This window comes from Athene cunicularia, assembly GCF_003259725.1.
Source record: "Athene cunicularia isolate RWA chromosome 1 unlocalized genomic scaffold, athCun1 chr1_part1, whole genome shotgun sequence".
In the NCBI taxonomy this organism is placed as follows: Eukaryota; Metazoa; Chordata; class Aves; order Strigiformes; family Strigidae; genus Athene; species Athene cunicularia.
In genome coordinates, this window is record NW_020799091.1 from 472003 (window position 1) to 498776 (window position 26774).

The 26774-nt window shown below is 44.0% G+C and overlaps 1 protein-coding gene across 1 annotated transcript in view; it reads left to right on the forward strand.

Annotated features, from left to right (window-relative positions):
* Nucleotides 1–25783, forward strand: part of C2CD3 (C2 calcium dependent domain containing 3) — a 54094-nt gene extending 28311 nt beyond the window's left edge. The window contains exons 23-33 of the mRNA XM_026849851.1: nt 104–724; nt 1581–1895; nt 6071–6209; nt 7706–7770; nt 9596–9801; nt 10569–10669; nt 11945–12174; nt 14173–15208; nt 15860–15962; nt 18521–18526; nt 24468–25783. Coding sequence (XP_026705652.1) covers nt 104–724; nt 1581–1895; nt 6071–6209; nt 7706–7770; nt 9596–9801; nt 10569–10669; nt 11945–12174; nt 14173–15208; nt 15860–15962; nt 18521–18526; nt 24468–24602 — 2957 coding nt within the window. The 3' untranslated portion in view covers nt 24603–25783. The remainder of the gene's footprint in view (nt 1–103; nt 725–1580; nt 1896–6070; nt 6210–7705; nt 7771–9595; nt 9802–10568; nt 10670–11944; nt 12175–14172; nt 15209–15859; nt 15963–18520; nt 18527–24467) is intronic.
* The last annotated feature ends 991 nt before the right edge of the window (nt 25784–26774 follow it).

Sequence of the window (26774 nt, forward strand, 5' to 3'; positions counted from 1 at the left end):
ACTTCAAATACTGGTCCTTGACTCAGGACCAGAGAGCAGAACATTCTCTACTCCTATTTTTCAGAAGGTAGGATAAGTCTAATTCTGATCTTTTCTCCCAAAGGCATCACAGGCTGGTACCCGGTTACCCTGCCTGAAGATTTAATGCCTTCACACTGCACAAACATCATGCAGGCCATTGTGGGAGGACTGGAACTTTCTGTTACCTTCGCTCATCAGGGTGACAGAGAGCATGTTTTGGAGGCTGCTAAGCTTTTAGGATGGAACAGTGAGGAGAGCCATGAAGACAGCATGGATGATAGTGACGAATGGGAGCAGAACACCAGTCCAGTGGCTGTGAGCATCTCAACCCCAAGGGTATGGCTGCCAGTCCACTGTGTGCTGCTTGCAGGCCAGACACACCTGAATAAAAACACTTACTGCTACCTCAGGTATAAGCTATATAATCAGGAAGCCACGTGGACTTTGCTTAGGAGGCCAAAATTGAGTGACGACACGAAGAACGTGACAGTGAGCTTTAAGAAACCAAACAAGGTGACTCTCGGAAGGAGCCAAGGACTGCTGTGGTTCTTCAGAGAGGAGAAATTAGAAATCCAGGTGTGGTGGGCATATGGTAAAGAAAATGATGGGGAAAGACCACTTCATACAGATCGTCTTATTGGATGTGCCTATGTCGACCTCGCAGCATTAGCAGAAAGATCGAGGACAACACTAAGTGTTAGTGGTAAGTTCTAAAAGAACTTTCATTCCTCTTTATTGATGTTTCAGTTTGGTTACTTCTCTAGTCACTTCAAACAAAATATTTCCAGCTTTATTTTGTCCTGAAACACACACTCAACATCTTTCACTGAAGATAAGGTTAAAATGCGCTTTTTTTCTCTGAATGCAAAACTTTGCAAGTTTAAATGGGTGAAAAATTGGCAGTAATGATCAGTAATAAGAACAGCAATTAGCCTACATGGATTGATGAAGAATGTTTCTTCAAAATTATGGATTGGACATCATGGTAGAGTGAGAAGCAGTAAGAATAATGTCTCTTAAGGAGGCTGAATGCCTGTAGTCAGAGCAAATGACTAAGCACTGAGCACCTCATGGAAACTTCTGCTCTTTTTGGTTTCTTAGACTTCTGTCACCTATGTGGCATCCTAGCAGCCACCAGCTTGCAGGTAGATTTTTGGACAGGTCTTTGGCTCTTCCTTTGCATACACTCAGGGAGGGAAGATGGAGCAAGAGTTAAAACAAATTTTTATGCTGTGTATATGTTCTATTCTCCATATATAGATATAAAATGAAAAGGCGTTGTTCTCAGGGTTCTCAAGAAGTTGATGTGCTTCAAAATTGTCAACTGAGCTGCCAGTGGGAAAATGAAGGGTTTTGGGGGATTGGTCACTGGTTTTAACCTTTACAGGCTGATACATCTACCAGCACGCTGGGTGACACTTTACATAGAAATGACACTGAAAATCAAAATTCATTCTACTGCTCTGATGTGAGATCTTTACAGTAAGGAACTGTGCCAGCTGTTTCCAAGATCCTAGTTTTTCTGTGGCTTGTTTAGCTGGTGGTGAATTCTCTTGCAGGAGTTTATCCACTGTTCAGGTGCAACGCTGCAAACCTAGCAGGAGCTGCTTTACGTGTTCATGTCGTCCTTTCTCCCACTTCTGCTGCTCTGCCCAGCAGACTTCACTGTGCTGAGGAATACAGCAACAGTGAAGATGAAGGCACAGAGAGAGCTCCTGATTTGAGCCAACAGGCTTCTGAAAATCAGAATCAGAAACTGGATATTGTAAGTTCAGAAATCAGTGGCAAGCCACAAGAAGACGACATGATATTTCTGGAAAACACAGTTGCTGTCAATATCCTTGTGGAAAGAGCAATGCATCTCAGTTTAAAAGGTAACACCACCCTCCCCTTTTTTTTTCTTTTTTCTCTTTTAATTTTTTTTCTGGGTTCTGTTCGTACTTCATGGAGCAATTTAAAAACAAATCCTCTAACTTACTCCGGCACAGTAAATGGCTATGATGGGTTTTGAACTTGGCTACGTAGCGTGGCAACCCCAAGAGCATTGCATCATTGGACAACTACAGGGGAAGCAGGAGGTTAACCTATCCAGCCTCTCTCTATTAATAAAATCCAAAATATAAATAAGATAATGTTCACTGTTACAGATGACAGCTGAATTCTGAAGTTAAGCATTATCTGAATAACTTAACCCCAAGACACTCATATCTCAAAGACTCTTGCAAATTAGCATTTTTAGCATATAATCAATTTGTAAAGCTGGCTTACTCGTGCTATCTGGAGACTGCCAGACGCAGCACTGAGGAAGGGCAATGAAAGGGCAGAGCAGGCTGAGCTCACCCAGGCTTGACACGCTGCTTCCCGCTCTGTAGAGTGGGAAATACAGTTCGGTGCCTACTCCCTGTGCTGAGGGTCACCAAAGAATTGCTCTTTGCTTTTAAATTGATGCTAAGCATATTAAAATATTCCTCCCTAGCAGGTGATGTTTGGTTCATGATGCGCAGCAATGTAATGCACTTGGTGGATTGGCAGGTTTTTGGAGCTTTTTTTTGTTTTTTCCCCTCAAGTCTCAGTCTGTAAGTGGATCTGTTAAGGATGAGTTAAACCCTTTAAAATACCTCAGGTGCTCTACCCTTCACCTCGAGCACCTCTAGCACTCGATCACTTTGCATTTACTCAGCACTTGGAGTGATCTGATCTTGTTTGGGCCATTTCATGCTACTCAGGTACAAACAGGAGTAAGGAACTGACCCAAGGTGAGTTTACTGGAAAACTTCTCTGTTCCGATCAACTGTTTCACAGTCCAGGTGATGTGCCAGAAGGGGGACGCTCAGCCTTCTATGGCATGGTAACACAAGTAAGAGTCAAATATAAGCCATGATTTAAATGTAAGTAATTCTGACACATACTGAGCCCCACAGATGGCTCTTTAATGATTCTGTAATCTGGAATTTGTAGTCTTTGGAAATCTGATGCAACATTGTTTGCTACTGCAAAGTTTTTGATGGGAGAAAGGAGTTTTCTTTTGATGGTGTCCACTATTGCAATATTTCTATATTCAAACAGCACCTCATTTTAGGGGATTTTTAGAAGTAACTAACCAAGAGGCAACTGATACACTGAAACAAATGCTATATAAACTGGTTTCAAGAAGAACTTTCATTCTTCATTATAAGAATTTCATTCTTGTGTTGCAGTTAAAAAGGCTCGAATACATTCCCAGTCTAATATGTTCTGGATGATAAACCTGAAATTTGGGAAGAATTACTTAGGATACACAATTTTCAGAAACTGAGTGAAGATACAAAATGCTTCCACAAACCTCTTCATATTTCTTGTGTTCAATTTTCCTGTTTTCTTTTTCTTCATCTTCCAAATAATATAAAGAAAAGGAGTAACTTAAATTTCGTAACATTGGAAAGGAGTGAAATTAATTCTATAAAAACACAGTTCTGCAAAATGCAGAAGTTCAAACCGAGAAGTCTTTTCTTTAACTTAGTTCTAGCTGTTTTGAGCACTGTTTCGAACACTAGCAAAGCAGAATTTTCCATGCATCTTTTAAGGACTGAAACCACTTTAATCTGCAGTTGCTAACTTCTTCCTGATACATTTTTCATCTTTTTCTGTTCGGTTCTTGTATCCCCAGGGAACAGATTTTCTTTGACCTGTGGCAGCCATTGTCACCTTACGCTGCCAGTCCTGACCACGTCACTCAGGAGGTGCCCTAGGCTTAAAGATTTTGTGTTTTACCACCCAATTCCTGAACCATCAGGTCACACACCTCAGTTCCTTCTCTCACCTCATCCTTCAAATGCTGCTTTCATAAAGCAGAGCGAAGCTAATATTTCTGAGTGTAACTTTGCAAGGTTCAGGCATTGGGAGCTGCTAGGCTACATCAGGCTCTGTAAAATTTCTTTGATTATGGCTGAGCTTTCTTATTAGAGCTAACAATTCTTTCTATTATAGACTTTTATTTTCCTAAAAGAAAAACAAGCTGACACTTGAGAAATGCTGGTTTTGCCTTTAACTACAAAGATTGATTTTAGATCTGCCTTTACATGCAGGAGATGGTGAGCTAGTCTGGACAGGTCTTGCTCATTTCTTTAAGCTGAGCTCACGTTGCCTACATCTGTGTTTGAACTGTCATATCTACAGTCTTGCCAAACTGCAAAGAGTTTTGTGTGGGTGTTTTAACTGAAGTCATTGTGGATATTTAAAAAATAATAATCCTGTTCTCAAGCAAATCCTCATGGTCAAGGCATAAATGAGCAATAACTCAGCTACTATTAATCAGTCACACTGGATCATATTTTCACAGATATCAGGAGAAAATAGAATTATTTTTAGTTAAATGGGATACATATTCCTCAGTTTTGATCATTCTGGCCAGAAAAGTCTTGGAAAAGTCCAAAACCCCATGCTGAGTCCTTGGAAAGCAGAAAGGAGGAACCAATCTGTAATAACCAAGTGATGGTTGCAAAGTCTGACCTTGTTTCCCCTTGGCTAAGTCCATTTCTCCTAGCACATTCTGCCAACAGCTCTGTAAGCTGTAAAATGCTACTACAGCTTTACAAGCCACGATATGCTGCAGCAAATTAATCTCACTAAAGTGAACATGACTAAAGAGTCCAAGCCTGGAGGAGGGTTCACATACAGAAGGGAAGAGGCCCTAAGCATCTCTCCTCCTTTTTGTGCTATAATTCAGTGGAAGTGATTGTATAAATTTTGCAGCTTTCATTCAACAATCTCTAATCCACAGTATCCAGCAGCATCTGAGGAACACCTAGCCCCATGTCTTAATTTGACCTTCTATTCCTCTGATGAGAAACTGTCCACCTCAGAGTGCAAACACACCCAATTAAGTCAGGCTAGTTAATTCATTAATTGTTTTCTCACAAACCTTTTCCCAGGTTATTTCAGAATGAATGAGGGAGAAAATGCTTATGGTTCCAGCCTTGAATTATGATTACATAAGGAGCCTTGTAAAGGTTTTCACTAGTGCACTGCAGAGTGAATGACATCCTCATTGCTTCGCTTGGTGATCACAAAGGTCTAGTTTGTGTATAGATTATTATATTTCCTGAAGCTACTTAAAAAACAATTTCTGCAAAGCTTACCTGCTGCCCCACGTAGAGCTCCCTGGACTAAGACATGAAGACAATTGATTTCTCCCTCTCTGATATAAATTTTAATGTTTTGACCAAAGTGTTGAGGCTTTATTTACACTAGACTTTGTTCTCTCAGATTGCCTGCTGGTGCAGTAGTAGGACTGGTGGGAGCACACGGGCACTTAATAGTGACCAGGATTTTGCTTTCCATGTGCTTTATCCCTGCTCAGAGCCTTGGGGAAATGGTGGGAACTGTGACACAAACTCCCACTTCTACAATGGGTATGAAGGGTGGTGGGAAAAGTTGGGAGGGAAATCAGCGAGAATTTGAAAGAAAATTGTATATATTGCTTTTTCCTCTTTATTTAAATCTTTGTAACAGAGAGTGGTGCTTGTTTCTACCTTGCAGGGATGTTAAGTTTCTCTTAACTATTTCAGCCTTTTTGAGATTAACTATAAGAGGCTATAAAGAAGTTTATTATCCTTGGCTATCGTTAACACCAGCTGTTCATTTTCTTATTTAGTCAGTGCAACTGAGCACTCAGCAATCTAGCTGTTAAGTCAAACTGCCTTTTGGAACACTGGATATTTTCTATGTTTGCCCTGAGGATTGCCAAACTCTCTGGTCCAGCGTGGAGGGTAGATCAAGCTCTGGAGACCGGGTTTTATTCCTAGCTTTGCCTCTGACTTCTCAGATGATCTTGTGCAAATGGTTTTTCCATGTCTCCCTTGAATATTCCAGTGTCTGCTCGGTAAAAGGTTAATGTAATATTTGCTCCCATTGTAAATATAAAGTATTTTCAGCTCCACCAATGAAAAGGAGTATTTCCTAGAAGGTAGATTTCTCTGCTAATTATCTGTTTTTAATTGCTGAACTGCCTTTAGATATATTTTTTAAAATTACTAATAACAAACCTGTATTTAATTCTGTATAATTTTAGGGAGTCCCTTGACAGAGCGTGAAGTAACGGCACCCAGTAGCTGTGTATCATTTGCTGTGGCTGGTGCAGATGCTCCAATAACCACTTCAGTAATAGAAAATACAGACTCACCCATCTGGGACTTCCAGCAACAAGCAAGGTAAGTGATGTGGACTCGTACAGACACGCTGGCAGTCAGGCTGGGTGTGAAGAGGACGTAGCCAGTTGGGAGGGGAGTGCTTTTCTACTTACCGAGCCAGTACTCTCAGCTAAAAATGCTTGGTTTATGTTTTACGATCACCATCTGCTCATACTCAGTGAAAAATTGTTTGCGGAGGCTTGGTCTTAAAGCTAATGTGAGAAAGGGGAGTTTGACCCGTGCTGAACCTTGGCTGCATTGTATTTTGGGTAAGATGTTGGGTGAGTCCGTCTGTTTCCACTCCTCTGTAGTTTCCCCGTCTAGAGAAAGGGGCTACTAATAGCTAAAGGACTCTTGGGAAGGTTAATTAAGACTTGATCCAATTTATTGGCTTTTTCTGTATGTTTCACTTCGTTTAATGGGTAGAAATCATGCCCTGGTTCAGGACCAGAGCTCTAAGTTGGGATTCACCTACTGAAATTTGATATATCTGGAAGTTAGTTTTCTGACTCAGAGCTGTTTAGCTGTGGCTTCCCCTACAGTCACTGGAGGGATGCAGCCACCTCCCGACAGTCACTTCACCAGTGTCAGAGACCCAACTTAGGACAGAATTCCCTAAGGATACCTGTTTCTCTCCAGTGACTGCCAAAATAGTGTAGGGAACAGAGCTCAGACTTAGATATCTGAGCCTAAATTAGAGCAGATGAATTGACCGCTCCAAGAAACCTCAGCAGATCGTCATACGTGGTAATATTCAGTAATAAACCTCTGTTTGCAGTCTTGTGCCCTCTCCAGTGTTTCTATACCAGATTTTAAATTAATTCCAAAGCAGTAGCCAAAGGCGTTTTCTAAATGAGATGGAACAAGTCTGTTAGAGGCAACAGGAAAGCAAACTGAATTTATTTTGACAATCACACATATATGCCAGTGCCTGCACAGGAGTGAGCTTTTCTGCCAGACTGCTGAGTTGGGGTTTTGGCTTTAGGGAATTTGTAATATGAAGATTAAACTGTTGAAAGACTCTGATAGCTGAAGTTTAAAAGTTTGTTTCAGAGATTGCTTATGCTCAGAGCCATATCTGAACTGCTTCAAGCAACTTAAAAGCTGTTCTACATTTGACACCTCAGTTTTCAGGGTTGGGGTTTTTTTCTAGAAATCAGCTTCAAACATTACAGCTTTCAGTCATCACCCCAGTGCTTTGTTGTCACTGTATTACTGAGTCATGAGATAAACTGTATTTTCCTTTCTTCAGGGTTTTGTTGTCCTGTCTTTTAAATTTTCAAGAGCGAGGAGATGGAAATAGTACTTGAATACACAAAGTCCCAAACCATGTGAAGATAGTTATGCTTTTGAGGCCTCAGTGATTTGGGGTTTTGTTGTGTTTCCCCCTGTCCCCATCATTCCAGAAGGAAACGTTTGTCTGGATAGATACAATGGCATCGAATCTTCAGACATTTTACTTCACTGACTCTTTTTTTCCTACTTTGCATAAGAAGTTATGATTCTCTTCTTACCAGATTATCCAAAGAACTTCTGCTGGATCCACAGCAAACCTTGGTCTTCAAAGTGTGGCATAAAGCAGGTAAAGTTTGTGGTGCAGTATTGAGAGGAGTGTCTTTTCTGCCTCCCTTTCCTTGGGTGGTGTGCATTTAACACAAGGAAAGTGAATTCTATTAAATAAATTGGAGAGTAGAATTGTAAAGACATTTTTTTTTTTTACCTTACACTAGAAGAATGCTGGAGATAAATACCCATTGATTTCCTGCCCCTTAGCATCCTGCTTTTCCCCATTAATCATCTGGCAAGGCTTGGTTAGTTTGTATTCTCTCCATTTTTAATTTGACAGTGGTTTAGGGGTTGGATTTTCCTAGCGAAGGAAATTTTTTACTGTCTTTCATATGCTGTTTGTTGTCTCTGCAGTTGGTTGAAGTGTGGCCAGCCAGTCGCAATCAAATACATTTATAGTGGCATGGATATATTTTAACTATATATATTATATTTATAATTGCTCCTGCATTCAGTCTCAGCATTTATTGGGGGAGTTGAAGGCCTTGAGTTTCAAACCGAACAATATAAAAAGTTTTTGCAGGTGTTTTTACTGCTGTTAATCGTTAAATGATAAAAGATGCTGCTAATAGTTAAAACTGTTGTTTGCTCATTTTATTGCTAGCCCAGATCCTCCAATATTTGGTACCAAGCAAGCACAAAAATCCGTGGGTTTGTTGTTGGGAAGGCAGCCCTACTTCTTCAGTTCAAACTGCTAGGATATGGTCTTTAAAATACTGAGTTTTTTCCTTTCTTTTTATATATCAAAGTTCAGCTATCTGATTTTTGCTTCAGAAATAAACTCCCTTTGTAACTCAGCCTTTCTCTGTATTATACAGAGTGCTGGGTGTACACAGTGATTCTCCTGCCAGTCCCTCTCCCTGCCCTGGTCTTTCATTGTCTCTGCAGGGACATTTTTAGCTGAATGTAACTGCTAAGTTAATCCAAATAATACCCTTTTCTTGGATAGGATTGTTCTGTACTTCAGGTAAATTTGCAAGACAGAAAAGACAAAATGTTGCACAAAACCGCAAGAGTGTAACGACATAATCAGCATTTTTCTGAAACCTTTGGCAAAGTGAAAAAGGAAGGAACAGGAGTTTCTGAAGGGAGAGTGCAATTCCAGAGGCAGAATGCATTTTAGAATCATGGAGGTCAGAAAAAGGCCTCGAAGCTCCTCCAGTCCAACCATGAACCTCACACTGACCGTTCCCAACTCCACCAGATCCCTCAGCATTATATCAACCCAAATTTGCTTAGGTCACCAGCTTGGCCTCCAGGTTCATTTTTTCAAGTCTCTGATTGTCTTTTATTTCTAGCCTATTTTCAAGCTGAATATTTTTCACTTTATCACAACCTTTGTTCAACTAGTTCTTCTGATTCAGTATTGCATAAGGCACGAAACCCTCGTGTCCTTTCTTACACCTGCAGCAAGGCCCTCATGCTGCTGTGAATTATTACCAGTGTAGGTGTTCAGGTTAGCAGCAGCTGCAACAGGGACAGCTGTTTTGGCAAATCCGTAGGGAGGAAGCTGGTTTAATTGCTTAGAACAATTTTTCCTGCTTCTCAGTCAGACACCATAGGTCTCTTACTTTGAAGCATGTTGACAACCAAAATCTAAGTCTCGTTTCTGTTGTCTCAAACTGTTTTCTGTTTCCTCTGCTTTTTTGCAACGCTCTTTACTTGCTCTTTACCTCATGAGAGCTGTCAGCTTTTAAACCATTTTTTTCAGTTTTATAAGATGTCTTTCCTATAAAGCCTAGACATATTTCAGGGCTAACTGGCTGATTTTTAGCATTCCTGACAATGTTTTGTTTACATGCAGTTTAAGTTAATATGTGCTTTATATTCTTCTTCCCCAGAGGCCGAACGAGTGATAGGATTTGCATCAGTGGACCTTTCTCCTCTTCTTTCTGGCTTCCAGCTCGTGTGCGGGTGGTACAATATTACAGACTTCAGCGGACAGTGCAGAGGGCAGATCAAAGTAGCAGTTTCCCTTCTTCAAAACATAAATAATCTCAAAGAAGAAAGGCAAGCAAGGATCCAGACCCAGCCACCAAGCTCTTCAGTACGTACTTGAGTTTCCTCCCTGGTGCATTATCTGATTAGATTCCTAATAATCAGCACTGACTCCAGGGGTTTCTGAAGTAATGAGTAAACATAGCAAATTCGGGGTACCGTAATGGATCAATCTTTGTAAATATACCAGAAACACTTAATTCCTTGTTTAAGAATTCTTCTGTAGGTTTCCATGGTAGCTGCAGGCAACAGTAGTTGCAGCACCCATTCAAACCTAGATCATTAACATAGTGGTGGCTTCACTGTGTTGTTGCTTCATGGGTGTTTGGGGTTTTTTTAATTATTATTAGGAGAATATTCTGTGGTTTAGGATGTCTGGGAGCCTGGCATTGTTCTGTTTGCTGCTTTGGGTGGCAGCTGATGCGTAAAAACATACTGTAAATTCAGCCTGTCGTTGGTTAGGGAATTTCTAATTTTGGCAGAAATCTATTTTTCTGGAAGATTTGCCATTTCTTGTGTGTGTTTTATTCTCTAGCCTTTCCAGTTACGCTGGGGTGTGACATGCACACGTAATGGAGCCCCTATACCCCACTTACCATCACTTTACTCTTCAGTAGCATGGGGGGAATTCACAAATATTTCTGAAGTAAGAGTGTTGTTAAATGGTACTTTGGATCAGTGCTGGAAAATCCTTTGGAAACTTAAAGCTATTTAGAAAACTTAAGTTTTTTGTTTGCCAGCTCAGCAAGATACTACTTTAATTTCTCTGTTTTCCTGCTGTGGAAGGTTCACGTGTGGTATTCCTCTTTATTCTAGGTGAAGGCCAGCTTTCCAACGTTTCCCAGTAATGCTGCAAGCTTTTCCAAGAAGACATTGAATACCTTGTCAAAGGAAGTCAGTGTTTCCACTCAAGACCAGTAAGTCTGCTGGCTGTCAACCATTTTGATTATTTTCAGGGCTCAGAAATCTACCTGAAGAGTCAGTGGAGTCAGTATAGAGTCGATATCAAAAATATCAGTATTTTTGATACTGAAAAAATATCAAACCTTGTCAAAGCTCTTTCCCTGTATTTGGGCTTAAGGTTTTTACCAAATTCCTTTTACCAGTGAGAGGCTGACCCAGGAGATCACAATCCTGAGACAGGTTCCTTTCTACAAAACCCAGGTGTTCTTTTTCTTCTCACTGATATTTCCCAATTTGTTTCATTTACACGTTTCTACGTTAGGATTTACACTATCCCATTGCTAGAACTGGCAGCTATTTCTTCCAGGCCTTTGCAAGAATAAGTTTTGGGGTTTTTTTTAATAAGTTAGAATATAGTATTACTGATATATCCCCTCTGTGGGCTGTGACACCTGTCCGTGACTGGTGAATGACAGTTGGTGAAATTCTGTAGTATTGCACATTAGGACAAGAGGGAATGGCCTCAAGCTGCCCAGGGCAGGGTCAGGCTGGCTCTGAGGAAGGATTTCTGTGCAGAAGGGGCTGTTGGGCGTTGGAATGGGCTGCCCAGGGCAGGGGGGAGTCCCAGGGATCCCTGGAGGGGTTGAAGAGTCGGGCTGAGCCAGCGCTGAGGGGTCTGGGGGAGTTGGGAACAGTCAGGGGGAGGCTCATGGTTGGGCTGGAGGAGGCTTTTCCAACCTCCATTATTCTGGGAGTCTGTGAATAAGGTAATTCAAATGCCTTTCTCCTTACTAGAAGCACTTCTCCTGACTAGATTCTGGATTTACATCAGGTATAAATTTTAGAAGAATAATACTTATTATCTGCAGGAATATAGGACTGAAAGAGACTTTGAATCATTCCATCATTTCCCCAGTTACCACAAGCAATATATCACAAAATCCTTAGATCTTAAGTGGATAGAAATCCTTAGGTTTTTATCAAGTTCCGTCATATAGTCAATTAATATTCTTGCTTTTATGACTTCTGTTGGAAGGTCATCTCAAATCCAACTGCTTTGATTAAATAAGTTTTAAACTAGCACTTTTTTTAACTTCCAGCCTGTTTCATAGCTAGTTTGGCGTTTGTTGAGCACTATCCTCTTGCTTAGACAGAGCCTCAACACTTACCTCCTGATCAAGTTTTTCAATACCAACCCTTAATTTTGTATTTGCATATTTACACGCTCTTGTCTGGAATGATACAGGTAGAACCAATCTGCCGTAGGCTTTTTTCCCTCTTACCTAATCTCTTACTACTGCTTACAGAAAAAACTTGAGGGAGCTGGATGAGGTTCAAAGATACTTCAGTCAGAAGCTGACCAGGTCTTTTCCTGACTTCAGTTACACATCCAAACCAAGTCATGAGGAGCAGGAGAGAGATCATCGGGGCCTGATGAACAGAGAAAAGGATTCTGATAGATGCCGACTTCTGGAAAAATCTAGTCAGTTGGTGTCTCAGGTCAGCAGCCTAATCAATGGTAAGTTGTTACTTGGTTTGGAATTTGTTGTCAGAAGCTGCCATAAAAGTATTTGCAAATTCTTTACATAATCGGGACCAGTTCCTGGTGTTGCTGATCAGCACGTGTACCATTGGGAGAATGCTTCAGAGAGACTTTCAAACTCCCGCCAGTAATGGTCACGTTGAACTGAAACATTCCAAAGGAAGGTGAGGTGGGATTTAAGGCCTTCTTCAGATAAATTCTACTTGAATTTCCATGTCTGTTCAGCAGAAAAAGGGAAGTCTTGTGGAAAAGCAATCCACAGGACGGTACTGAGCTGAGTCTGTGGTTCGTTGCTAATAGGAATTGGCATGTCTCTTTTTTCAGGTGAAATTTATGGCCCATGATGAATAGCTAAAATAAGGCTCTTTTAGGATACGTGAGACAAAGCTCTTAGTAAGCAGCTTCTTTTCTGTTTATCACATTCAATACATTTCCTCTTTCTTGAGGCATCACTGCAATTAATTTTCCCTATTGTTAGTGCAGCTGGACACGGAACATCCTTAATAAGGACGGAGTGTGACACAACAGGGAAGGAAACCATATCTCTTCGTGCACCTTGTTTTCAGTTGTATGGTTTTTTTTCACTCTGCCTGCCATTTCTCACAGCTCCCTTGTAACCACCCTCCATCTCAGCACTAGCCTGATCGCAGTTAATTTAATGTTAGCTTAACTGTTCGTGCTGCTCTGACCCCATACCAGAGGTGCTGGGAGTAGCAAAATGACAAGGAAATCAAATCCGTGGTGGTGCTTTTAAAATAAATGATCAGGGTAGAGAATATACTATGGCTCAGAGCACTGCCAGTTGAAAAGTTTCTTCTGTGCTGTTTGTCTGCAGCTACCAGCGCTTCCAAGAGATGGACTTGGAGGGCACATTTCCATTATGCCAGAATTTGCCATTCTTGTTTTACCACCTTGATTTTTTTTTTTTTTCTTCCCCACGGTTTTGCTCTTTTTGTTCTCCTTCTCATCTTTATTGTTTGTACTGTCTCTTTACATCGTCTACAATCTGTCTCAAATTCTTCTTCTCCTTTTCCAAATCTGTCTCAAACTCTTCCTTCTCCTTTTCCAAATATTCTCCACCATTACCTTTTAGCAAGACTTTTTCTCTTGCCTCTGAGTAGCAGTAGTTTGCCATTTAACCTAATACTGGTGACCTAATTTCTCAAAGAATGCAAGAAATTAATAGGTTCTACTAAGAACCAAAAATAGTTGATTCCGGCTTTTTAAAGAATTTGTAAAATCCCCAGAGATTTTCAGAATTGCATAGGTTTTATTAATATTTAGGCTCCTAATGCAAGCACCTTTTTTTCAGAGCCTGTGTTCGGAGCACAAGCAGCTCTTTGATTTCAGATTTTACAATTTTACCACGACAATTGAGCAATAGTCCTGAGTGAATTTCTGGTTTACAAATACTTAATTAACAATTGTCTGGCATTTGATTCGAGTTGGTAAATTGAACTGAAAGCTGGAGAACCCCAGTAGCAACTGTGTCTTCTGAGGCCCTACATAAAACTGAGGAAGCTATGAGAGGAGGAGGGGGTTAGATTATCCATCTCTCCTGTCTAGATTATTCCTCTCCCCTTCCTGTGAGGTCTGAAGTGTCCAAACTGGTTTTAGCCACTCCAAGCAATAGGATTTTTTTTCTCGTTTGTTTTTAAGTATGCTCTGTATATCAGAGAATTTTCACTGTCCAATTTTTTTTTTCTTTATGTTGTTTTAAGTATTTTTAGTTATTTCCCAGTAATTTCATCCTGAACGTTTCCTTTTTTTCTTAGTATGCCTGTCCTTCTCCTGGCCTTGTCAATGGTAACAGTAGCAGAATGTGATCACATCAGCAGAGTGTTTGGCAAAGCTGTGCATGTTTAACTCCTAAGCATTCTTGCATACATGATTTTCTGCAAAAAGCCCAGATAAATCAGATAAAAGGTGAATTGTTGCTCTGTGCATTTACTGATGCCCTTTTCTCTTAACCAGACTTACAGACTAGAACTAAAAAGAGTAAAGAATCTTCTAACGTCCATCAAGACAGCAGCGGAAAGCTGGGTGCTACACATGTCCCCAACCAGAAGGATGAAGAAGCTGGGCCTGAAGTGTGTCAAGGCCGACTTGAGCTGGACTCACCCAGCGTTTGCAGTGATACACAGCAGCCGTGCCCCGTTGGGAGATCTGTGTTTGACAGACACATGTTGCATGAATTTCTAGAGCAAGCTGTCCCTGAAGATGAGCATCCTTTGCCAATGGACAACATCCAGGAGGATGAAGGTGCTTTTGCTGTCCAGCCACACAGTGAAGAAGACTATGAAGAAGACGTTATAGAACCACGAACTCTTAATGAAATAACAACCATAACGGACAAAACCAGTCCCTGGTCCAGTGTGCTGTCTGTAGTGGAGCAGGGTGCTGACCAGCTGCCCGTAGACTTGGGGCCTGAGCATCAGCACTCGGTGGATATGGACTGTTGGCAAAGAGGAAACCACAGACGGAGCAGCACCTTCTCCAGCACGCTGCAAGGTGACTGCCAAAGCGTGCTCACTGCTGTTAGCCCCCGTGTTAGCCTCCACACAGATCCTTGGGCAGTAACAGAAGGCTTTCCAAGCCTGGAGAGTGGCACAGAAATGATGGAGAAGGAGCTGCTTCAGCCTGCTCATTTCTTGGAAGTGCATCAGACAGCCGGTGGCCCTGTAGAAAATAGAAATTATGACTGGGATAGAACATACAACACTAAACCTGTAGAGCAAAATGTAGAGTTTTGTGGAGCCTCTGAAGTACTGGAGTTTCCACCAGATGTGGGTTTGACCAATCCAAAAACCACGGAAAGAGAGAGGGAGAAAAGCAGTGAGGCTGTGAATGAAGATCGTCAAGACGAGGAAGATAGTGGTTCTGATGAGATCTGTGTTAAGAGTGTATCAGCCCAAGCAGGCTCAGAAGGAAACAGTGACAACTTTTCTGATGACAGTAGTGAAGACCCACTGGAAGAGCCAGAAAAGTCTGCCAAACCAAAAATTCTTTTGTATCCTTTTTTCTGAAGCACGCATTGCATTCAGGGAGCGTCTCATTTCTTGGTTAGATTCTCACTGGCCTCAGGAAAGAGAAATTCGCTGTGTGGAGCTCTTCCCTGGGAAGTGACTCTAGAATTGATGACCTGGGAAGGTGTTGGAAGACCTTGTTACACTGCTGCTCACACAGTGCACTGATGAGTTCCTTACCATTTCTAACCAATATATTCTGTGATCCATGACAGTCGTTTCATTTTGGGTAGTTTCAACCTGATGTCTTGCCTTTTTTTTTTTTCCCCACATTGGCACTATTGTAGCTCTTGTGTTTCTTCCATATTAAAAGAAACAAAGTTTATTTTGCATTTAAAGTACTTTCCCACATACCTTGCACAGCTCCCAAATCTCACAGTCGGTTTCGCTAAGTTGTCTTGGAATTTTTGTGGGATGAAGTACTCTCCAAATACATGAGGTATTATTGCAGAGCAGGCTGGTGTCCTGTGCTCTGTGAGGCTCAGAACAATAGAATATTGATCAAAATGAATGAGATTCACCCTCTGGGAGCCACTAACACCCGTTGCAGCAAGGCTTATTTCACATCTGCAGCAGCTGTGGAGCTCTGCACAGCTACACGCTGCCAAAGGTTGTTCCTTAATGGTTCTGCTCAGATCTGATCCTGTCGTTGTTCCCAACTTCTTCCTTCCCCCCCAGCAGATGGAAGCTTCCATGAGACTGCTCAGCATGTCTTCTCATCCTTCCACAGCTCTGAAAGTAAGTATGAGACATCTTTTCTTTTATTGCCTTAGCTTAACGGGGTCCGTTGGTTAAAACAGGAACAAAAGTGCTTCTCCCTTTCATTGTCAGCGCTCAGTTCAGAGGTGACTGCTTCCAAATCGAGTCAAGGAGAGTCTTTCTGATGCCTGTTCTCTCTGTTAGAATAATTTTCAGCATCGTGGCTGCATTATTGGTGATACTGAAGCATTTATGTTAACCGATTTGTATACAGTAGCAAACGTTGCTCTTCACTGGGGTCAGTGGAAGTGGCAGGTGCTCACTCCACACTTCTTGGTGCTTTAATCTGAGGTAAGGTGCCTGATTTCAAGGGTGCAAGATGTAATTATGACGCCAATTTGTATCTTTTAGATCAGGATGAAATGAGGGAGTTGGTGGCAAGGCAGCCTCTCCTTGAGAGGTATCAAGTCACTCTTCTTTCACAGAGGGAACAGTAGAAATAATTGGGAGTGTTCCTCACCCAGGAAAGCTGTTGATTGCTTTTGCTGTTTCACAGGTGGTTTTATGTGCGTAAACATTTATTTAGGTTTGTGGCTTGGGTTGTTTGGAGGCCAGAGCTTTGCTATGGATGTTGATGTGGATCTGGGTACTGCAGGGGCTGGACTGTTTGTTTACCACTCCCAGGAAAGGTTGGTTGGTTCCCCACCTTATGACCCATGAACCAAATGCTCTAAGGAACATTTATGTAATTGGAAGCAGCTTGCTTGATTAAACAGAACAGAAACAGGCAGCATCTGATAGCTCTGAAGTAATGGAAACTAAATTAATAAACATGTTTACAGCTTGGGTAAAATACTTGACTTTTTGCTGGTTTGTGCTGTAAAAATGATTTTTTTTTCTGATTTACATAATACTATCTTTTTCTGAAGCCCCTGAAACTTGTTTCTGATGAAAGGAGAGACTTCTATCAGAGGAGTCTTGGGCATAGTATGCTTCAAGCATCCTAAGATATACCTTGATTATAACAACCTAGACTGCAGTGTGTCTTAGTGCTTCTTAAACATACTTCTTGTGCTGTGTCAAAATATTTTGGGTGAAATCAAAAGCAGAATCTCAGATGTGCTTCTCTCTTGAAATCACCTTCAAATTCTCCTTGTTCCCTTCTGTCCATCGCTGATGCTCCCATCCCCTCTATCTTGCCATCATGCCTCTGCTTCTGAGGTTTGCTTTCTCTGCAGTTAACTCCAGTTCTTCCTGTGGAAGCACCGTGTCTTTCTGTGCATCTGCACATCATCACTCAAACCTTCAGTTTAATATTAGTATCCGCTTTACTTGAATTCCCTCCCTCTGCAATGCTCAGCTTAGTGGCTAGAAACACACTCCTGAAAGTTATTAATAATTAGGGAGAACATTAGCAAGGCACTATATGGATATAGCTGACCTTAAACCAGCTTAATTCCAGGATTAGCTACAGCTAATCCTTCGCTAGAGCACTTGTAGGGGTCTGCTGAGACCGGGCTCAGTTGTGCCTTGCGTTGTGCACCCAGCATCGAACACCCTCTATGAAAACCAAGATTTTTTTCCCTTATGCCAATGAGAGTTGAGGAAAACTGCTTTCTCGCGTTTTGTTTTTAATTAGCCTTAACAACATCAGTTTCTAAATCTGGGTTTGTTTGGTTCCTGCACAGTTCAGCAAACACCAAGTGTGACATCAAGGCTGAAATCCGAGCTGTGCTCCTCTGGAGATCAGCAGTCCCCTCTCGCGCACGTGGCAGCTGGCAAACCTCTCTCCTGGCCTCCCTGGGGTTCCTGCCACCTCTCCCCACCCTGCCCCACTCCCTCCTTTCCCCACCTCCCTACACAAAATGATGAAGAAACAGTGAGGAGGTGAAGCGGGCAGTCATGGCCGAGGAATGGGATCTGCTCGAGGGTGGGGAGGCTGCAGAGAGACCTGGCCAGGCTGGAGCCACGGGCTGAGCCCTACTGGGGGAGTTTCACTGAGGGCAAATGCCGGGGGCTGCCCTTGGGCCACAACAACCCCCAGGGGGGCTCCAGGCCTGGGGAGGAGTGGCTGGAGAGCTGCCGGTCAGAGAGGGACTGGGGGGTGAGAATGAGCCAGAGTGTGCCCAGGGGGCCAAGGAGGGCAACGGCATCCTGGCTGGTGTCAGCACTGGCGTGGCCAGCAGGGACAGGGAAGGGATCTGAGCCCTGGGCTCGGCACTGGGGAGGCCGCCCCTCGCTGAGTGGGTTCAGTTCTGGGCCCCTCACCCCAAAAAGGCCATTGAATGACTCGAGCGTGGCCAGAGAAGGGCAACGGAGCTGGGGCAGGGTCTGGAGCACAGGTCTGCTGGGGAGCGGCTGGGGGAACTGGGGGGGTTCAGTCTGGAGAAGAGGAGGCTGAGGGGAGACCTCCTGGCCCTCGGCAACTCCCTGCCAGGAGGGGGCAGAGAGGGGGGATGAGTCTCTGGAGCCAAGGCCCCAGCGCCAGGCCCCGAGGGAATGGCCTCAAGCTGCCCAGGGCAGGGTCAGGCTGGCTCTGAGGAAGGATTTCTGTGCAGAAGGGGCTGTTGGGCGTTGGAATGGGCTGCCCAGGGCAGGGGGGAGTCCCCGGGATCCCTGGAGGGGTTGAAGAGTCGGGCTGAGCCAGCGCTGAGGGATCTGGGGGAGTTGGGAAGGGTCAGGGGGAGGGTCATGGTTGGGCTGGAGGAGGCTTTTCCAACCTCCATGACTCTGGGAGTCTGTGAGCTGGCGGCATTTGGAGGCAAAAGGGTTGTCTTAGCTCATGCTGCAAGGACGTGGGGATCAGAGAAGGTGCTGCAGCAGCTCAGGCCTCAGCCTGGACACTGCAGTCACCTTCCAGGGACCTGAGTTTTGCAGAGCCTCACAAAGTCAAAAATATTTTAATCTTTTTTTCTCCATTACATCAAATCCAGGCTTCCAGTTCTCGAGGTCCTTCCCAGCTCTCCCTCCCACACTGGTCACCTGCTATCCCATCCAATCCAGCAGCTCCAGTTCAACTTCTGCTGCTTCTCAAGTTCAGGAGCAGCTTCACACTTTTCTCCTCTCGGTCATTTTCCAGGCCGTTCCTGATACAACTTAGGGAAAATTATCCAAGTTCACGGCTAAACTTAACAGCATCCAACACTCTTTTATATTTACTCTAAAGCTACCAATATTTTTAAATGAGTCACAGCTGTTGTTTAAGTGGCCCAGATTATTATTCAGATCTTATTTCTGACTCTTGCCCCTGGCCTCCCTTCTTCTCCCTCTTTGCGTTTACTGCCTTCATCTGTTCCATATTATTTTATATACTATAGCTGATTTTTCAGGGAAAAAAAATCTAATCTCTCTAGGCGTGTTGTTTTGCACAGAGGGCACTGCAGCATTGATTCTGGTCAGGGTTTGGGGCAGTCGTATGCTAGAGTGAAAACATTTAAATGCGATTCCAATGAGATAACCCGTGTTAGGACTTGCTGCCTTTCAGAGTTGGCCCAGTCTACTGGGAATGAAGCTGGGTTTTGGGGGGACAGGAGGAAGTATTTAAAAAATTGAAGAGTTAATAAAATTTTCATTAAAATATCTTGATTTTCTTCCCCCCTTCATGTCTGTGAATATTCCAAAATGTTAAGAAATTTATATGGAAACCAGTTTTATTCAGAATAATTAATATTTTTACATATACATAGATTTACTTTAGTATAAATTAGAAATAACACTTTCATAACACAGACTTAGGCAGATTCAGAATAAGAAGCTTTTATCTGTTCCAAAAATGCAGATGGTTAGCAGGGCTCCAAACATCCTTTCCTGGCTGTCGTTTCTTCTTGCTCTTGCCCCCATTTCAGTCACAGCCACTAAAGCTCTTCTTTTCCCTTATTCAGCTTACCCAGAGAACAGAGCTAAGCCTTTCACTCATTAAATTTGTCCTCCTAACCTGCTGAACAGAAACGCTGACGTTCTCCACCATCAGAAAAAGAAGAAAAGGTGGCTGTATTCTTCACCTCCGCTTCAGAGCTGTTGGCTGTGGTCTGTGTTTTGATGCAAACCTTTTCCTGTCCAGAAAGCAGAAGGTGGTACAAGGTCACTCCAGGGGCAGGTTGTAGCCCATTAACACAGATTTCACTCCTTCATTGCTGTGCAGAAAAAAACCCAGCTGTTAAACTTGCTGAGCCACCAGGCTGAAATGTTCCCGGAATTCTTTGACCTTGAAATAAGCCATCCCCTCCCCAAGACCTAGAATATACTAATAAATCTGTTTGCTTTACTCCAGTTCTTGGCACACAGTGATTAGATAACCCTGGTTTAAGTGTCCTGCCTCATCGGTGCCATTTCTATAAAAAGAAACGTGAAAGGTGATTTTCTGTGCATAAAGTCCTCCTTCCTCTTGCATCTCTCCGATTAGAGGTGTCTGCTTCAGGAACACGGGGTCTCCTTGTGCTCAGGTCGTAGTTTGAAGTGGCAAAAGCCATTTTGGAGGCAAGGAATGGTGTAAGCATGAAGTAACAGATACGTCCTCTCAAAATTGTGCCGAAAGTTAAAATTCTGACAGTTTGAAACTGCCTGTTTGATGCATCAGTGGAGCATTTTAAGGGAGCATTGAGGCTAGAAGGTCTCACTAAATGTTCTGTGTGTGAAGAATTTGCGAATTTCAAAGAAAAATAGCTTTATAGAGAGGGAAGTATAGAAGTGTAGCTCTTCCCTCGTATTCATATCCCAGAATTGTCAGTGAAACTAAACCTGCAGATGTAATTTTGTAATAATCTGTGCGAGCTGGGAGCCTTGACCACACGTTTCAGCTTCCCTGTTCTCAATTCGCACCTGCGCCTGTAGAATAGCAGCAAGAAGAGCTGCTAAAACCTTTCCTACAGCTGGAAATGTGTCTCTAGGCAGGTCCTCGGGACAGATCTGTGCATCTGCAGGTGGAGGCGGCAGGATGAAAAACGGAGGAGGAGGATTTTAGCCACTTCTCTCCCAAACAGCACCAAAGTGGGATATTTTCCAAGCACGCCTCATTTACTGACAGCTGGGAGAGTACAAACTGCTTTCTGTCACCTCGGTGCCATCTAATAGCAGCAGACAGCTGCTCTTCTGTTGTATTCTGCCTTGTAGAGTACAGTGCTCTGTTGGGGTGTGTTACTGCACCGATGGCAGAATGGGAGCGAGGGGCAGCGTTTGCTGCAGCAGCCTCTGGCCGGTAACAGCTCAGGTCGTGACGTGCCCCCGGGGCAGGAGAAATGCTGTGCCACGTCTGGATTGTTAACTGTAGAACAAAGGGGAAAATCTCATATAATTTCTTCTTTAAAACCAATTTTAAAAATTTATACAACCAGACTAAGATTATTTTACATCTGGTTTGGGTCACTAGTGCAAGCACCCCCCCCCAAGTTATTTCTGCAGAAATACTCAGCTGTGCTGCGGTCTCTGCTGGATTCTTGAGGCAGTTTTGTTCTTTACCTTTATTTTATCCCAGACATGACATCACCTTCTCTTCTGAGTTGCAGCCCTTGCAGCTCCTCCCACAGAAATTCACTGGAAGTGTCCTGTCAGGTCAGCAAAAGCCATCTGCATTTATTTCCTTCCACTCAGAGCGTGAGTTGCCATCTCTCAGCTCCAAGAAATAACTCTTTGAAATAGGGTTATTTGGGTGATTTGAGGAATTTGATAGAGAGCTGTTGCTACAGGGTAAACCTGCTTCTGGTTTCATAACACAGCTGGTTCCTGCAGGCTTTTCACCTGCGCGTAGTTGTGCAGACAATCTTTTTTAGGTGTGTTAGTGGTGTAGGATCCTCCGGGGTAGAACAGGGCGCTCCTCAGAGGACAAGCAGCATCACTGCAGCTGGAAGGAAAGTTTCTGAAATACAGTGCCAGGGCAAAGCAGCACGGGGTTGTCTAGCTACAGTTTGGCCGGCGTGTTGGATTTAAGAGCCGGCGTTTCCTTGGTTTTTTTGCTTTTGTTACAGTTACAGACCTTCCTAGGCCGAGGGATAGGGCGTTCCATACCAATTCCTTGCAAATACATAAAACTGATGTTCAGAAGCCAACGCTGCTTGATGCACTGAAACCAGAAACCTTTTACCAATCTCTGAGCTTTCACTTGGAACCTTTTTTCCCTGTGAACCTCTTACAACTGCTGTGCAGAAATGAGGGACCAGCGCTGAGCCAGCGTGAGCTGGTTACTGTCCATCTCCAGCCAGTACTAATGTTTCAGCTGTTTCACGGACAGTTGGCACAGAAAACAGCATGGGAAGAACAAGCTACTGTCATTTCTGACCGACCTGGAACAGAACGAGCTGTCAGAGGGAGGTGGTCTGCCCAGCAAGCATCTCTCTGCTGGTTTTTAAGCTTCTAATGCTGCCAGGTCTGCGTTTAATCTCTCTCAGCTTGTTATAGTTTCATTTAGAAAAATCATCCTAAAGCAGTGTTAAGAAAAAAACCCAAGGATTCTCATAAATACACATGTATGTTTTTTCAGTGTGATAAAAAAGGGGAGTGTTTTGAAGCATTATGCCCGTAGCTGTTTTCCTGGATGCAGTCTGAAGTCTTTTGCAGCACTAGTCACTTAATTTTTACACAATCGGCCGTATGAAACTGGGAGGTGGTACAAGAATTCCTAATTACCTTGGCATCAGCCATTTCTGTACTGTTGGACGAGCTGGTCCCACCCTTGTCATCCTTTTCATTACCCAGCCAGCGACCAAACCCATGGTGGTGGTGAGTGTTGGTCCATCTGCCTCCTGAATCCAGCTGTGCTGGCTCAGTGTGTCTGAAAATCAGCCTTTAGGAGACGCTGGCCTGGGGTGACAGCCTCTTGTCTGTTTGCAGAACTTATAGCTGATGTTAAATTAGCGTTAAAGGATTTCCCCAGCCTGCGGGTTCCTCTGGGCTGGCTTTATAAACAACTCAGAGCTGGGCCAGCACCTCAGCGGGTGGCAACAGCTCACAAAAAGCGCCCTCCCTAGATATGTTATAACATACAGTACAAAGAGTCTTTAGTGATTTTTCAGGAACTTTCAGCTCTAGATTCATCATCAATTTCAAAAGTCCACTGTATTCCACAGTTTTGGCTAGTTCTTATCATTCCCTTCCAATTCCTCTTCAGACACCACTGCCGACTGATGCAGTCTTCGGTCATCGTGGTAACTTATCTTCTGAACAATCTTCATCATAATTCACTTTTAGACTTCTGAGAAAAGACTCAAAATGTTCTATTTAACAGATACTTAATCTCTGTCTAGCTTTTCATTACCTAGCCTAAGTTGCTTAAACTGTCAGTATTGTTCCTAGAGCACCTGTGCTCTATTAATTAAACCTTTAAAACAACGTCTATTTATTAATTATTCCTGCTATTAATAATATCCTAAGAGAAAACAGTTTTCTAAAGCTTGTTCCTTTTACAATTAACTTACAATTAGCCTCACGTGCTTTGCCCTGGCTCTAGCAAGCACAGTTACACCCAGGAGGTACAGACTGGGGGGGTGGTGTTTATCTGCAGACTTTTCCCTTTCCTACCTGTCACGTCCAGGTAACCAAATGCAAGAAATCTCCAAACCCGCTGATTCTGAAAAAAGGCATTTCCCTCCACAAACGGTGCACATCAAAGCAGGGAGTGCACAGGAGCAGGAGGGAATGGTTCACCTTAGGAGACCTTTCCACCAGCGAGGCAGGGCCCGGCGCGGAGGGTGAAGCAGCTCAGCGATGTAGGCGAAAGGTCGGCGCGGCGTATCGGCTTCCCAAAACAACCCCCCCTCGCCACCAGACGTTCCTGGCCCCACGGCTACTGAGCGACTCGTCCTAAACCAGCAGCTTTTGCTTCAACCAGGTCTCTCCTCTCTTGGTGCTTCACGAGCACGACCTGGCTCTAAACTAGTTGGGGAGAAATGTGAGTTTCTTTGTACATGGAAATGATCCGTCTTTAGTGCTGCTGTAACCGCTGGGAGGATGTGTGCAAAGCAAGGATGCTGGTGAAGTGTTTAAAATCTCGTGGGCTGCTGAGATTGAGCTGTCTGGCAGCAGGCTTGGATTTGTTGTGTAGGAGCCTTGCCTCTCCATTGCAAGGTGGTTTGGTTTTTAGCGTCCTGCAAATTAAAAATAAAATCATCACTGAAAATGAAGAGGGGCAGAGCCCAGCGAATCCACTGGTGTAATTTCTTTAGCTTCGTACAAGGTGATTTTGACCGACGACAGACAATGACAGATTCAGAGTTTCCTTGCCAGACCCAGGTGACGTGGTTTGGACCTTTTCTAATTCTGGTTTTTAGCTTTTGCTTTCTGCAGCATCTCATCCTACATTGGGCAGGGAAATATTTCACCATCCTGGATTGTTTTTTCCAAGCAGTTGGAACAAACAGCTTTTTTTTTTTTTTGTCACACAGTTGTGCCTCAAGTGTGCGGAACAAACCCCTCCAAGGGGAACCAGTGAGCAACAGAAAACCCATCATGAGGGTTTTTTTCACATGTAACCAATTTCTTGACCCTGTGGTGATCAGAGAAGAGGCACGGGGCAGAGCTGGCAGGGCTCTAACATCTTGTTCCCTCTCTCTGCAGAGCAGAAGTGGAGCCGTGCTCAGGGGCATCCCGTACCGAAGGCCGAATCATCCCCGGCCCGTAGCCGAGCTCTCGGAAGAGGAAACCGAAAGAATTGCCAGGATTTTCTCTGCTCAACTGTCCAAGAAGGAATGACACTGGCGAGAGGCCGTCCTGCTTCCCAAGCCATGGCCTGACACATCGTCCAGGTCCTCAGGGAAGAGGAGATGGAAGCTGTAGGTTTCAGGCTCTGGTTTTTAATTTGCCTAATTGGGATCCCGTTAGAGGGATTTAAGGCTGATGCTCAACCCAGGGGAGCTGAGAGACCCTGTGTCTTGCAAGAGCAGGTCCCCAGTGAGACTCACCGCTTTGGGTAACCTGCTCTCCAGATACCCTGTTTTGGGGATCTATTCATGTGAAATATCACTAATTAACCTTTATCTCGAGTAAACAAAAAGTATCCCGTTTTGAGACAGGTTTTTTTTTCAACCAAAGGATGGAGAAGGTTAGAAATTTGTGAGAATTAGAACTGATGCCTCCCTGCCAGTGGGTGCTGTGGAGGGGGAGGGAAGATGAGCTTCCCTCCCCAGTGGCCTTTCAAAAATAGTTGGTGGGAAGCAGAATTTGCTGATTCTAGAGGAATTTATGTGCTCAAGGTGTTTGAGTAAAATACTGTAAAATACTGACGTGTGTACAAAATGGGTTTACTAGAAATACAGAGCTTTTATATTCTAAATTATTTTTGTACATTTTTACATCGGGAACGTTTGGATAACGGGCTTTGATGCGAACCCAGCTAAGTTATTTTTGTACTGCTCTCCAGGGTTTGTTTCAATAAAATTCTCTTCGTTTCTTGTCGTCTGGTGCGAAGCGTCCCGGCGCCGGGTCACGAGCTTCTCGTTAACAGGTGGAGGCAATTCCTTCCCCCAGAGCCTCCAGGAGCAGGAGGGAATTGTTCCTGGAAGACACGGGGGCACACGGAAAGGTCACCGCTTCCCAGAGTAACCAAACAGCGCCTGGAAACGGGGCAAGAGAAGGCTCCAAGTCAGAGCTTTGCCCTTAGCATCACTTTTTTAACCTCTGTGGTTTTATTTTTCACAGGGGGGAGAAGCCGAAATGCAGAATTTAATGTGAACACAACCCCCACGCTGGTAAAATCTGCTCGTGACTCACGTACCTACAGCAAGAGGTTCCTACAGTTTCAATGCTCCTCAAAAGTACTTAATCCACATTTCGTACAGCTTAATCACTTTTTCACTTGCTAGGTTCAGGATTTTCTCTAGGAAATCTCAGGGTTAAACAGCACGTTAGCAGCTCCTGTATCACTGAACACAGACACTCTTAATGAAGCTATCGGGCATCCCCGCGGGACACTGGCTGCGTTGGGAACATGGTGAGAGTGGAGGTGACAATGTTGACTCCTGAGTTCTGTGTTGGGCAGGAGACAAACAGCTTCTTCCTCTTGCATTTAGGTCAGCGGTGACGCGGAGTGCTGGCAGCCTGAGCGCGGTGTCGGTGCCGGAGGAGCCTCTGCCCAGGACAGAAGGTGCCTTCGGGGTGCTAAACCAGCCCAAAATCCCTCCGGTGAGGGAAAGCAGAGGCTTTCTTGCCCAGGCGATCTTCCACCAGCCCTTTGCACAGTGGGTTAAAAACACGGAGCTTTAAGAAAATGGAGAAAAAAGGGGCATTTCTTGAGCCATCACCCCACCTTGTCCCTGAGCTCTGTCCCTCCTGGATTTTGCCATGCAGAGCACCAACACAGGAGGGCTTTATCCTGCCCTCGGGGGCCACGTTACACCACGTGGAGGAAATCCTGACAGGATGGGTTACAGCTGCGTGGGCTGTGCCAGGGGCAAAGAGGGGGGGAGCACTCGGTGCTGCTCTGCCTCCAAACAGCTCCTCTTTAAACGCTTGGGCAAGTGTTTTCTGCCACTCATCCTTCCCAAGAGTGTTTGGGTTAAAAAAAAAAAACAAAACAAACAGATTTGACCATCCCTGAGGTCCCAGTGGCCACCGCTGTTGGGTTCTTCTAGGCAGAATCCCCCCACACCCAGGCCCTGTGGTGGTTGGGGGGAGCAGAGGGCTGGAACACAGCCCCCCCATCACAGGTGCAGGGTGGCCCTGCTCTCACCAGCTCAAATGCCACCGGGGGAACTGAGTTTCACTGTCACTTGATCCCCGTGGCTGCTGGAATGTCCTCCCGGGTGCTATATAATGGGGGGGGCCAAGGAGCTGGCTGGGAGGGCGATGGCTGCGTGGAGAGGGGTGTAAGGCAGGAGCTGGGACACGGTGCTGAGGTCCCTACGGTGAGGTCCTGGGGGGGGGGGG